This window comes from Phascolarctos cinereus, unplaced genomic scaffold, assembly GCF_003287225.1.
Source record: "Phascolarctos cinereus isolate Bilbo 61053 unplaced genomic scaffold, phaCin_HiC Scaffold_5;HRSCAF=322, whole genome shotgun sequence".
NCBI lineage: Eukaryota > Metazoa > Chordata > Mammalia > Diprotodontia > Phascolarctidae > Phascolarctos > Phascolarctos cinereus.
This window is the reverse complement of record NW_027555958.1, coordinates 261,713,727-261,728,519: the sequence shown is the minus strand read 5'-3', so window position 1 is coordinate 261,728,519 and position 14,793 is coordinate 261,713,727. Positions and strand designations below refer to the sequence as shown.

General features: G+C 36.6%; 1 protein-coding gene across 1 annotated transcript in view; it reads left to right on the top strand.

The window, feature by feature from the left end:
• The window catches only part of DNAH9 (dynein axonemal heavy chain 9), a 458,278-nt gene that overhangs the window by 177,391 nt on the left and 266,094 nt on the right, over positions 1-14,793 (top strand). The window contains 3 exon segments of the mRNA XM_020965915.2: positions 1,991-2,095; positions 10,492-10,649; positions 12,164-12,302. Coding sequence (XP_020821574.1) covers positions 1,991-2,095; positions 10,492-10,649; positions 12,164-12,302 — 402 coding nt within the window.

Below are 14,793 nucleotides of genomic sequence, written 5' to 3'. Positions count from 1 at the left end.
AGGGGAAGTGGCATGATTAAAATTAATGCTGAGTAAGATTAACTTGGCAATATTAAAAAAAAAAAGGAAAGAGACTGGAGTTAGCATTTTTTAGTTGGTCTAGTGGTGGGTAGGTAGATTGTGTTAGAGGGGGAGAAGGATTGGAGGTAAGAAAACTCACTTAGGAAGTTGAGTTCAGATTCCAAACTAAAGCAATGGTATTGGGATAGGAAAGGAGGAGGTAGTCTATCTACACTCTAACAGCTTTTTTAAAGTTGCCTCTTTCCAACCTCTACCCCCATATACCCCAATTTATTCTATATGCCACATCAGACTAACTTTAATATAATACTGAATTCATCATATGATATACACTGAAAGACCAATGGCTCCCCATTGTTAATAGAGGTATGTCCAACATCCCAGCTTTCAAGGTGTTCCACAGTGTATTCTACCTCTCCACTTAGTTCCTAGTACACTACAGCACATGTCCTGGTCTCCTTACTCTCCCCTAAAAGCATGTTAGTTTTTATTCCAAGCCTTTGCTCATGTTTCTCCTCCCCTCCAAAATATCCTTTCCCAGTCTATCAGCTTACCTAAATCCTACTCATCCTTTTTAGTCTAGCATAGACTTTTCCATTAAGGTTGACTCTTCTATCCCATAGCTATCCTTCTCTTCTCTGCATTCCTATAACACTATTGCCATATCACTCATTTGGCCACTCAAGTCTTGGATTATTTCTCAAGTATGTACTAGATATATATGTGTGTGTGTGTGTGTGTGTGTGTGTGTGTGTGTGTGTGTGTGTGTGTATGTGTGTGTGTATATATATGTGTATAGATAGATGTGTATATATATATGTATATATATATATATATATATATATATATAATATAGAGAGAGAGAGAGAGAGAGAGAGAGAGAGAGAGAGAGAGAGAGAGAGAGGAATAGATATAGATATAGATATTTTATCCTCACTGTGTTTCATTTAGTATCTAGTAGAATACTTTCAATACCTAGCAGATGCTGGATTAATAATAATGAGATAAATGAATAACATCCCTTCTACTGTTCACAGATTTTTACAGTCTAGTCCCTGAACCAACCAGTTGATGATCACCAGAATAACTATTAGTAACCTATCCCTTTATCCTGTGATATAGTCCAGTGTACTGTTCTTCTGGAGACAAAGAACCTGGGTTCCACCTCTACTTCTGACACTTGCTATTTTTGTGGCTTTAGCCTCACTTACCTTCTCTGAGCTTCAGCTACCTCATCTGTAAAATGACATGCTTAGATGGCCTCAAAGTCCTTTCCATCTCTAAATCTATGACCTCAGAATTTGGAGAAACTTAGAATCAAATTGTAAAACTATCAGAGCTGTAAGAGACCTCATTGCTCCTCTAAACTAGTTCTCCAACTTTACCAATGAGGAAACTCAAGTCTATAGAAGAGAACTAATTTCTTTAAGTGCACTTTATGTTTATGGTTTTCTCCTCCTTTATCTCTATTTCACTTAAGTTCATGAAGATTGGCCTTAGTTGCTCTGCACATTCTGTATCACTCCCTACGTTCTCTGCTTACACCTGTTTCATATTATCTCCTTCTCCTCACTTCTCTAAAGGAAAGCACAGAGGCTGTGTACATGTTTAAAAATGCAGACAGACTTTTTCCTCAGACTGTGACCTGAGGTTAAATGGAAGGAATTTTGTCTGAGCCACAAAGGAATCATCTTTTATTTATTTTGGGGGATTTCTGAAGCTAAAAGACCAACAATAATTTTGTACTGGTGACATTTTAAGGGGATTTGATGAAAAAGTTTACTTTGATCCTGTGACTTATGAGTTGCCATTCCATAACCATAAAAAATGCAATGCACTTGAAATTTAATTACAGGTTCTTGACCAGCAGTTTGCATAATAACAAAAGTATTCATGGGTAATAGGAAATATCCATTTATTAAAGCAAATAATTCAGTTGGTAATTTAATCTTTTTATATTTCACTGCAGTCTTGTGGCAATATCTACAAAGGCCTTTCTCAGACTGGTGCCTGGGGCTGTTTTGATGAATTTAACAGAATTTCTGTGGAGGTCCTTTCTGTGGTGGCAGTACAGGTATGGAGTCAGAAACTGGGGAGTCTCATTCTTTGTGCCAAAATCTTTAGCCTTTCCTCAATACAGACTTCAATTTCATGTTCCTTCTTTATCTTGACAGCCATGTTACCCTTCAATTCAATTCAGCTGGACAAGTATTTATTAAGTGTCTATTATGTGTGACACACTATACTGGACCATCTTGGTAGATACAAAAATGAAATAATCCATGATTTTGAGGAACTTATATTCTAGTGGAGTATATAATTTGTATAAAGATAAGTAAATACATAGAAAAGAGAGCTAATAACTTAGAGCATGAGAAAAGATTTCCCAAAGGAGGTGACACGTGAGCTGGAAAATGTTATTAGCAACAATGAGTAGGGAGAGCATTGTAGGCATGAGGGAGCAGCTTGTGTAAAGTCAAAAAGCCAGAAGGTGAAATGTTTTGTAGCAAGAACAGCAAGTATATCTGTTTGGGTGAAATAGAGAGTAAAGAAAAGCAAGTCATATAGGCTGGATCCAGACGAGGAAGGCTTTAACTATCAAATTTTTAATGTCTGTGTTTTATCCCAGAAACTATTGGGAGCCACTGAAGCTTCTTGAGCAAGGGAGGTGACATGCTCAGTCCTAGAGTGGAAGATTGGCTAGGGAACAATTAGGCAACTATTGCAAGTGTAAGAGATGATTCGGGCTGGATTGTACGTGAAGCATGTCATGTCTCCTCATCCTTCCTTATTATAATTCATTTGTTTGACATCTATATAGCACTTTACAATTTAAGATCCATTTTCTTCATGACAAGCCAATAAGGTAGACAGTGGAGGAATTATTATCCCCATTTTATAAGTGAGAAAATTGTAGTATACAGAGGTTTGTTAACTTCCAAACAGTCACACAGCTAGTAAAGACCATACCACTAATGAGAATTAGAGCCAGAATTTAAGCTTAGGTTCCCTAACTTCAACTTCAAAAAGCATTTATTAAGCACGTCCGTGCACAGAAGATTATTCTTGGGGGCAAAGGAGTTACAAAGATGAACTAAAACCATAGTCCTTGTCCTCAAGGAGCTCACAACTTGGTAGATTACAACCCATACGCAAATAATTATAATAGAAAAATAATTTCGGTTCAACAGACGTGTCCTTTTAAAATGTTGATTCTGTTTGTGTTTTACCACAAATTCTCTGGGACCACTATTGTTTTTTCTGTGATGTTTTTCTTTATGTTATTGTAGACACTGTATATGTTGTGATTTTGGTTCTGCTCAAGAAACATTTATAAAGCATCTAGTGTGTATAGAGAGCATACATTGAGGCTATGGGGGGAGGTACAAAGTTTAGATCAGATGCAGTCACTGCCTTCGTAGAGTTTATAATATGTGAAAGGGGACACACACACACACACACACACACACACACTTAGAATACAGAGTAATTTATGATAAATACTTCTGGGGTGTGTCCTATGTATGGTTTAGGAGAAAGTGTCTTTAATGTCTGGGATAAAGGGTGGAAAGAATTAGGAAGGGCAACAGAGTAGTAGTAAAGGTGGCATTAGAATCAGGCCTTGAGGGATTAACTGAATTTTTATAGTCTTAGTGAGAGGAAGCGGGGTACAATGGAAAATGTATTGGGTTTAACATCAGGAAACTTAGGTTTAAGTCCATTTCTGTCATTTAACAGTCATGTGACCTTAGACAAAATGCTGGTTGACTGACTGAGCCTCAGTTTCCTGATATATAAAAAATAAAATGGGGATAATAATGCTCAAATTTATCTAGTTTACAGCTTTGTTTTGAAGATGAAAAGAAATAATACTAACAACTAACTCACATTTATATAGGACTTTAAGGTTTTCGATATGTTTTCTTTATTAAATGCCATCTACCTCATGATGGCATAAGTGGCAATTTTAGACTTGATATCAGGAAGAACTGAGTTCAAATCCAGCCTCAAGTCACTAGTTGTGTGATCCTAGGCAAATCACTTAGCCTCTATTTGCTTCCATTTCCTCATCCATAAAATGGGGATACTAATAGCACCCATCCTCCCTAAACTGTTGTGAGGATAAAATGAGATAATATAAGGAACTTTGTAAACCATAAATCCTAGCTATTATTACAGGTATCATTATTATCATGGTCCCTATTTTGAAGATGAGGAAATGGGTATTTTTAGTATTAAGTAACTTGCTTATGATTATAGAGGTACTTTAAGGCTCTAAAGTAGGATTTAAATTTGGGTCTCCTGGCTCTAAGCCCAGTGCTCTATCCATTACACTACACAGTTTCTTTAGTAACATATTTCAAGTGTTTGTAAGCCTTAAAATGCTATCTGAATGTCAGTTATTAGCAGTATGATGAGGTATTAAAGTGAGGTATGTCCTTTTCAAAGGCCTATGTCATCTCCAATCCAAAGGAGACTCTATGCTACAACATTTACAAGTGAATTCGTGGTGCTGATATAAAGGGCTTTTGACAATGGCATGCTCTAGTGTACCAAATTCATTCTTGGAAGCTGAGCCGCTCTCCAGTTGATAGATTAAAAATAGATAAGATACCTTTATAGTTTGGTTTAAAGTTAGGGTGCTAAAATTATAAAAATTATAGAGAATTTAAAAAAACTTTTAATGAATAATTTATTTTCAGCCACACATGCCATTATTCTGGTGCATGTGGCTTATATAGAGCACAGAGGAGACTTGCAAACTCCAACACTGTTAAATTCTTGCAGTAGTAATATATTTTTTTTATTTTCAATATGACTAAACTCTCATCTATAGTTTCTCTTTTTTCCAATTGAAAATATACTGCAATAAATAACTTCCTCATTTCTGTATTCAATTAACAAGCATTTATTAATTTCCTATTATGTGCAAGTTACTGTGGATACAAAGACAAAATAAAACAACCTTTGCTGTCAATGAACATGCTACTGGGGAAAACAAGCGCATATATAAATACACACAACATATATGCAAAATAAATATAATACAAGGTTATGGAGGGAAGCAGTAACAGCTGGGAAAATCATATGAAAGGATTTGTGTAGGAAATGAGACAACCTCTGCTAGCCTAAGCTTCTTTACAAACACGTATTCCATCTAGACCAAGAGCTTTTTGAGCTTAGAGGCTCAGGTGCCTAATACTACTACATTCTGTACAGTTTATGTGCTCAGAAATTGAATTGATAAGCGTTGAAGGAAGCAAAGGAGTCTAAAAAGTCGAGATGAAAAGGAAGTACATTTTAGGTGTGGGAGACAACCCATACAAAGATACAGAGAATAATAATAATAATTAGCATTTATATAGTGTTCTATAAATTACTTTACAAATATTACATCATTTTTATCTTCACAACAACCCTGGGGAGGTAGATGCTATTATTATCTCCATTTTACAGATGAGGAAACTGAGATACCCAGGCTCCCACAGCTAGCAAATGTCAGAGGCAGGATTTAAACTTGGGACTTTCTGACTCTATACCCATTGCTGTATTCACTGTACCACATAGAATATTGTACATGAGAAACAGCAGGTATTGTAGGCTAGGTTGACTGGAATATGGAGTGTATGAGGGGAAATGTTTTGTAATAAATTTTGTAAAGGGACAACAGAAAGGAAGGACAAAAAAAAGGTTTGTATTTTATCCTAGAGGCACAGGAGTTTTCTGAGCATGACAGGCCTTCCAATTGGAAATGTCCACTAGGTAATTGGTGATACAGAGCTCAGCAGAGAACTGTGGCTGGATATCTAGGAGTCATTTGCATAAAGATGATATTTGGCCCCATGGAAGCTAATGAGATAAGCAAAAGAGAGAGTATAGAGAGGGGCAGAGAAGAGGATCCAGGATAGACCTCTGAGTTACACTTTGAGAGTGAGACATGGATGATGATTCAGCAAAAGAGACTGACAAAAAGCAACCAGACAGATAGGAAGAGAAGCAGGGGGATCAATGTCACAGAAACACAGAGAGGAGAGAATATCTAGGAGTAGTAAATAGTAAATAGTTGCAAATGCTGCAAAGAGGTCAAAAAGATGACAACTGAAAAAAGTAGAAGACATAGCCCTTACCGTGGAAGATAATAAAAATAATTATACCTCATTTGTATGGTACTTTACCTTTTATAAAGCACTTTCCTTACAATAACCCAGCTATATTTTGATACTTAGAAGATAACAATAACAACTCATATTTATATAGCACTTTGTGCTTTACAACAACCCTATGAGGTGTAGATAGTTTTACAGAGAAGGAAACTGAAGCTCAGAAATATTAGGATTCTTGCTCAATGTAACACAGCTAGTAAGTATGATGTTCAAATATAAACCCAGGACTCCTAATTCCAAACCCAACTCTTTCTGCTATGCATACTACCTTACAGTCACTTGAAAAGATCAGGGGTATGTGATGAAACAACTAGACGACAGAGAAAGGCAATAGCCAATCAAATGTGTGACACAGAAATTGTCTAACAGACTCTTAACTTAAAGAAATTTGAAAATGTAAAAAATCATTGTGTAATAAGGTCAGTCAAGCAGAAAGTGGACCCTGACCTGAGTCTTAAAGGAAACAAAGAATTGATATTGAAGAGATAGGCCTGATAAAGCAGGGATCAGAGAGGAACACCAGTCAGGCACAGTTTGTATCCTGCCAGGATTTGTATCCCAGCCTAATTTAGTTTTGGCCTGCCATTGTGTCTTCTCAGCTATCTATTGGCACTTTTCCCTGATTTTAACTGGTTTCTAACAGATGGTATAAGTGGATGCCCCAACACTATTCCATAAAACCCAAATAGACGGATACTGGTAGAAAAATAGGATGAAAATAGGATATTTTTTCTACATCCTTTGGAATTTTGCCTCCTTGTACCAGCTATGAATATAAACTTGATTGTCTGCATTGTTTGAAACTGTACAATCCAGTGTATGTAATATATCGGGGGGGGGGGTCCTTTCCATTCTTTTTTTTAATGAAATAAAAGTTTGTGTTGGAATCCCCTAATAGTTGCATACTTTAGTATGGAGAACACAGCTAAGCACTTAACCTTTAAAAAGTATTCTGACTATTGGGTACAGACTGTATCTGAGTCATTTTCACTTAAAATAGTATAGCCATCTAAGGACAAAATTGGATTTAGTGATTCATCCTGTACCCAAGCCTTACGTATTTGTTTAAAATCTTTATCAACTCCTAAATGTTCTTTAAGTCAGCATTGTCTTCTTTTTTTCTTCCTCTTCTCTTTTTCTTTCCCTCTAGTGTATATAACTTTCCCCCTTTGAAATATGGTGGGAACAAAGGAGAGCTTTAGAAAAAGTGCTTTAAGAAAATTTGAGGAGAAAAAGAACTCATGCACCTGGAAGTATTTGAGAAGGCTTTATGGAGAAGCTGAGTATCTAATGGGAGTTTTGAATCAAAGTATTCTAAAAGGTGGGGGTGAAAAGAGAGTACATTCCCAGTGAATTCATGGATGTGGGGAATGCCATGTTTTGCTGGACTAGAGTGCATGAAGGAAAATAATGTGAAGTAATGATAAAAAGGTAGATTGGAACAAGATTGTGAATGCCAGCCTGAAGAGTTAGTCTTGTACCTATAGACAATGGGAAGCCTCTGATGATTTTTGAGCAGAAGAATTATACTATTATACCTGTGAATCAGAGATTTTATTTTATTATTTGTATGATGGAGTAGAAAGTAGAGAGCCTAAAGACAGGGTAACCAGTTAGACTTTCATAATAGTCCAAGATAAAGGTAATAAGGGCTTGAACTAGGATAGCAGCTAGAGTAGAGAAGGGACAAATATGAGTGAGATGTTTTGGAAGTATAATAAATAAGAAGTATTATCAATAAGATAACTGATTGGGTTAGAGGCTTGAGGAAGGAGTCAAAAGATCAAATAGAAGAACACTTGGAGGTACAGGAGATTTAGGAAAGGAAATTAGGAATTTTAGGAAAGGAAATTAACCAATCAATAATTATTAAGTACCTACCATGCACCAGGCACTCTGCTAAATCCTGGGGATAAAAAAGAAGCAAAAGATAGCCCTTGCTTTTAAGTTACTTACAATCTAAAGGAGGGGACAACATGCAAATATATACAAAGTAAGCTACATATCAGATAAATAGGAAATAACAGAGAAAGCACTGGAATTGAGGGGTTGGAGAAGACTTCCTGTAGAAGGCAGGATTTTAGTTTGAACATAAAAGAAGTCACTTGGGAGCTAGAGCACTGGACCTTGAGTCAGGAAGACTCGATTTCAAATTCAGCCTCAGACACTTACTCTATTTGTAACCCTGGGCATTTAACCCTGTTTGCCTCAGTTTCCTCATCCATTAAATGAGCTGGAGAAATAAATGGCAAACCACTCCAGTTATTTTTGCCAAGAAAAACCTAAAGGGGGCCACGAAGAGTTGAACACAACTGAAATGACTGAACAACATCTCTCAAATATACCCCCTTCTTTCTTCTGACAGTGCCACCACTCTAGCACAGGCCCTCCTCACTTTATTCTTTGTTTTTCAATAGCCTGCTGGTGGGTGAGCCTTGACTCCTTCCCCACTTTAATCGAGCATCAGAGTTGACTGACTTCCCCAGGGTCACACAGGTAGTAAGTGTCTTTGAACTCAGGTCTTCCTGACTCTAGGCTCTGTCCACTGTGAGATGTCACATAAAACTGCAAATCTATTATGTACAACTTGCTATTTCTTTTAAATATATAATAAGGTTATCATGTAAATTTCTTTTTTTTTCTTTTTCCTCCCCACCCCCATCCTAGAGATAACATTTCCACAAATTTTGAAACAATGCTTCTGTCTCTTTCTCAGGGGTTTCAAAATTTCTAGAAATGGTACTCACTTAGCAATACCTAGAGAATATCTATAAGCCTTACATAACAAGTTGTACCTGGCAGTTTTTTCCCCTATACCTAAACAGCTTCACAGGTTAGCACTTGTGTACCCAAACCACATGCTTGCCCACAGCACTTAGTACTTTCTCCCAGGTCCCTACCTCACACGCAATTGAATCATTTATTTCATCTTTGTACTCAGATGCTCCTGTGGTAATGGAGAAAACTTAGGCAAATAATCTGTTGTTTTATGTAATCTGTAATTGTGTACACCTCTCTTAAGTGCTAATACTTATGAGTTAATTGCACTTTCAAACTTGCTCTGCCTCTTAATAAAGAGTCTCTTACAGAATTTTACACAGAAATACAGATGTCTTTACTCCTCAACAGGTACATTTTTGCTGACTGCTTTGTCTTGCAGATCCTTTGTAGCAGAAGGGAATGCTGAGTCAGGCTGCACATCAGAAAGGGTAGTTGACACTTGCCTCAGCTCTCAATCTCAGAGCAATTTGTAAACTTTAATTAAATGTATTTCCTAACAAGGCAAGTGCTATCTATCTATCTATCTATCTATCTATCTATCTATCTATCGATCTATCTATCTATATCTATATATATATCTATATATATATAGATATATAGATATATAGATATATATATTATATATATATATGTTATAGTTGGAAGCCTAAATAAAAAACCTGGAAATTGACCGGCAACCTGCATGGTGGCACATACCTGTATTCCCCCTTGCTAGAGAGGATGGTGGATTGCTTCAGTTCGTGAATTCTAAACTGCAGTAGTTTTAAAGCTGATTGGGTGTCCATATCAAGTCTAGCACTAATATGGTGAGCTCCTGGGAACAGAAAGTTCCCCAAGCTGCCTAAAGAGGGATGAATGCTGGTTCAAGTCAGAAAAACAGAATTTCTGTGTAGATTAGTATTAGAATCAGACTTTTGAGTGCCTGATATATTTCCAGCCAAGGAAAGAAGGAAGGAAAGAAAGAAGTTGGGTGGTAGCCATATAGAATTAACCCAGGATTCTGAAAGAAGCAGATACAGTCTACCTAAATGGAATGGGTTGTCACACTACATCTATCACACACAGAACCACTGATATAGAGCTGAAAGAGGCCTTAGACATTACCTGGTTCAATTCCCTCATTTTAGTGGTGACAAATCTGAGGCCCAGGGAGATTAAGTCCAAGGTCATCTAGGTAATAAATAACACCACTGAGATTTAAATCCATATCCTTACTTGACTTTAAATCTAGAATTTTTTTTTGCTGTATCAGAAGAACTCACACTAAATATATACATATATATATATATATATATATATATATATATATATATATATATATATATATATATGAATGCATATATGTATGTATGTGTTGAAGATGTTAGGGGCCCAGTATTCTGTGCCAATTAAGTTCTGAAGTCTGAGAAGAACTAATCATACTATGTACAGGAAGAACCAACTTCTGCTGACAGAATGGTATCTGATCCATCCCAACTACATTAAACCATTGCATTGATTATAAAGTGTTGATTTTTTTCACCAGGTGAAAAGTATCCAAGATGCAATCAGAGATAAAAAGCTATATTTCAACTTCCTTGGGGAGGAGATTAAACTGAATCCTTCAGTAGGAATCTTCATCACTATGAACCCAGGCTATGCTGGCCGTGCAGAGCTTCCAGAGAACCTCAAGGCTCTCTTTAGGTACAGTTCATAATTTTTGAGGGGACAACTACATTTTATAGTGAATGTAAGTTCTGGCTGTCTTTGAGGAGAAGCATGTATGATACACTATCATGGTTATATTAGTGTCTTACTTCAAACTCTACTGAAGATGTTCAATGGTTTCTCAAATGCCTCAAAAACTGAACTACTTAACCTGATATATAAGATCCACTGCATTGTAGTTCCAACTGACCTTTTCAACCTTGTTTCCTTCTATTCTGCTTCAGTACCCTTAATTCCATTTATATTGTATCATTTGTCCTTCTCTGAAAACAACCTATTTTCCCATCTCCACATCTTTACTTATGTTGAGCCCTCTATCTAGAATGTTCTTTCTTACCACTGGTTCCACAGGTTCAATTCCTGACAATCCTTCAAAGCCTGCTTCATGAAATCTTCTCAGATCATTCCAGTAATAAGAAATCTTTTATTCCTTTCAAATATCATAATACTTTCTACCTCTTTTATTCCGCCATTGCATTCTATGCTGTTTTATAGTTATTTCTACTCATATAGTATGCTTATATCTTATATCTTAATTCCTATAAGTTAAGCTCCTGGAGTGCAGGAACTATATCACATTCTCCCACTTTTTACACAGCACCCCATTCCTTACCATGTATTAGGCACAGGAGCTGTAGGAATGAAGACTACTGCTTTCAAGGAGATTAAGTAACTTTAATATAATTTTTAAGTGATTGAAGGTATAAAATGAAATTCAGAGGTCAGGGTAGTTTGAGAGATTCTAACATAGAGGGATTACTTTTAGCAGTAGAAATCAGTGAAGGTACATGGAGGAAGTAACATCTCAGTTGGGTCCTAAAAAGTGGGAGGATGTCAACAGTTAGAAAAAGAGAAAGAGCACAAATCTATTCCAGGAATGGAGAACAATGTGCACAAAATCACAGAAGTGAAAAGGGAGGACAAAACTAGCAGCCCAGTTTGTTGTTGTTGTTGTTGTTGTTAGGTTATGAAGTATCCAATGTACAATAGAGTGAAATAAGGCTGGAATGGTCAGCTGGAGCTAGGTTACAGAGAGCCTTCAGTATCAGGCAAAAAAGCTGGTATAATTGAGCACTTAGTAAATTTTTGTTAAGTGAATGAATGAATAATTGAATAGGATCCCTCTAACACTACAAAGAAATAAGACCTAGCATTCACTACTAAAAACCAAAGGAATAGTTCTTGAGTATCAGTCAGATGATGGCTACATGCATAAGAAATTCAGAAATGAAAGTACCTTGTTTCAATAAATTGGCCTAGACAATTATGAGTAGAAGATAAGAAGGATATGGAAAGAATCTTCTGTTTCCAAATATTCCCAGAGAAAGAGATACTGTCCCTTCACTCAATGACCAAATCCAGTTGCTGCACCCTGTTTTATCACAAAATTCTTCTTTATATCTGACCTCAACTCCTTTCATTACAATTTAAGACATTTTTATCCTGTTTTAACTCTAAAACTATCTCATTCCCTCTCTGTCTGTGGATAGGCCTTGTGCTATGGTGGTACCAGATTTTGAGATGATCTGTGAAATCATGCTAGTGGCTGAAGGATTCATTGAGGCACGACTGTTGGCCAAAAAATTCATTACTCTATACCAGCTTTGCAAAGAGCTCCTCTCCAAACAGGTAAGTTTTCTAACAAGTAGGATACAAATAACACCACCACCCTCTGCAGATGCTACAGCCATAGGTTTCCATATCTGTTTCTTTATCTTTCCTCAGTTACGTGTGAAAACAATTTTTAACATTCATTTGTAAAGCTTTGAGTTCCAAATTCTCTCTCTTCCTCCCTCCCAACCCTCCCTCATTGAGAAGGCAAATGGTTCAAAATAGGTTATTATACATGTTCAGTCATGCAAAACAAATCTATAATAGTCATGTTGTGAAAAAAATATAGACAAAAAAACTCAGAAAAATAAAGTTAAAAAAAAGTATGCTTCAATATATATTCAGACACCATCAGTTCTTTCTCTGGGGATGTATAGCATTTTTCACCATAAGTCCTTCGGACTTGGATCATTGTATTTCTGAGAATAGCTAAGTCACTCACATCTGATCATCTTACAGCATTGCTGTTGCTTTGTAGACAGTACATTTCACTTTGCATCAGCCCATGCAAGTCTTCTCCGATTTTTTTCTGAGAGCATCCAAGTACATTAGTATTCCATCATAATTGCATAGCACAACTTGTTCAATCATTCCCCAATTGATAGGCATCCCCTCAGTTTCTAAATCTTTACTCCAAGAAATAAGCTGCTCTAAATATTTTTACATATATGTCTTTTTTCATTTTGTTCTTTATCTCTTTTGGGATACAGACCATTATAGCAGTGGTATTGCTGGGTCAAAGGGTTTACACGGTTTTATAGCTCTTCAGGTATAGTTCCAAATTGCTCTACAGAATGGTTGAATCATTTCACAACTCCACCAACAGTGCATTAAAGTCTCATTTTTCCTACATCCCCTCCAACATTTGTCATTTACCTTGTTTGTCCTATTAGCCAATCTAATAGGTATGAGGTAGTACCTCAGAATTGTTTTAATTTGCTTACTTCATCTGAAAACTGATCATATCTTTTGATCATTTATCAATTGGGGAAAAGCTCTTATTCTTATAAATTTGACTCTGTTCTCTATATATTTGAGAAATGAGGCCTTTATCAGAGAAACTTGCCTCAAATTTGTTTTCGTAGTTACTATTGCTAACTGTATTTCCCTCCATCTTATCCCCACCAGTTTATTCTATTCTCTCTCTCCTTTCACCCTGTCCTTCCTCACAAGTGTTTTTCTTCTGACTATCCCCTCTCCTAGTCTGCCTTCCCTTTTATCACTACCACCACTTTTTGTATCTGCTTCCCCCCTACTTTCCTGTAGGGTAAGTAAGATAAATTTCTATACCCATTTGAGTGTGTATGTTATTCCGTCTTTGAGCCAGTTCTGATGAGACTAAGGTTTACTCACTCCCCTAACCTTGCCTCTCCTCCCTTCCACTGTAAATCTTTTTCTTGCTCTTTTGTGACCCTGTTGTTACCTCTCCCTTTCTCTTTCTCCCAGTACATTTCTCTCTCACCCCTTAATTTTATTTTTAGATATCATCCCTTCATATTCAACTCACATCTGTGCCTCTGTCCATATATACTCCTTCTAACTACCCTAATAATGAGAAAGGTCTTATAAGTTACAGATATCATCTTCCCATGTTCTCCTATGTTTGAGAAATGAGGCCTTTATCAGAGAAACTTGCTTCAAAATTTTTTTCACAGTTACTATTGCTAACTGTAGTTCCCTCCATCCTATTCCCCCCATTAATACTATTTTCTCTTTTTTTCACCCTGTGCCTCCTCAAAAGTTTTTTGCTTCTGATTACCCCCTCCCCCAATCTGCCCCCCTTCTCTTATCATCTTTCCCCCTACTTTCCTGTAGGGTAAGATAGATTTCTATACCCAATTGCATGTGTATGTCTTTTCCTCTTTGAGCCAACTCTGATGAGAGTAGGGCTCACTCATTCCCTCTCACCTCTCCCTTCTTCTCCTCCACTGTGAAAGCTTTTTCTTGCCCTTGTGAGATAATTTACCCCATTCTACCCCTCCCCTCCTCTTTCTCCCAATATATTCCTCTCTCTCGCCGTAATTTTATTTTTTCGATAACATCCCTTCATATTCAGCTCACACATGTAAACTCTGTCTCCTTCTAACTACCCTAACAATGAAAAAATTCTTATGAGTTACAAATATCATCTTCCCATGTAGGAATGAAAACAGTTTAAACTTATTAAGTCCCTTATGATTTCCCTTTCCTGTTTAGCTTTTTATGCTTCTCTTGAATCTTGTATTTGAAAGTCAGATTTTCAATTCAGCTCTGGTCTTTTCATCAAGAATGATTGAAAGTCCTCTATTTCATTAAATGTCTATTTTTCCCCCTGAAGGATTATACTCAGTTTTGCTAGGTAGGTGATTCTTGGCTATAATACTGTCTCCTTTGCCTTCCGAAATATTATATTCCAAGCCCTCCAGCCCCTTAATGTAGAAGCTGCTAAATCTTGTGTTATCCTGATTGTGTTTTCATAATACTTGAATTGTTTCTTTCTGACTGCTTGTAATATTTTCTCCTTGACCTA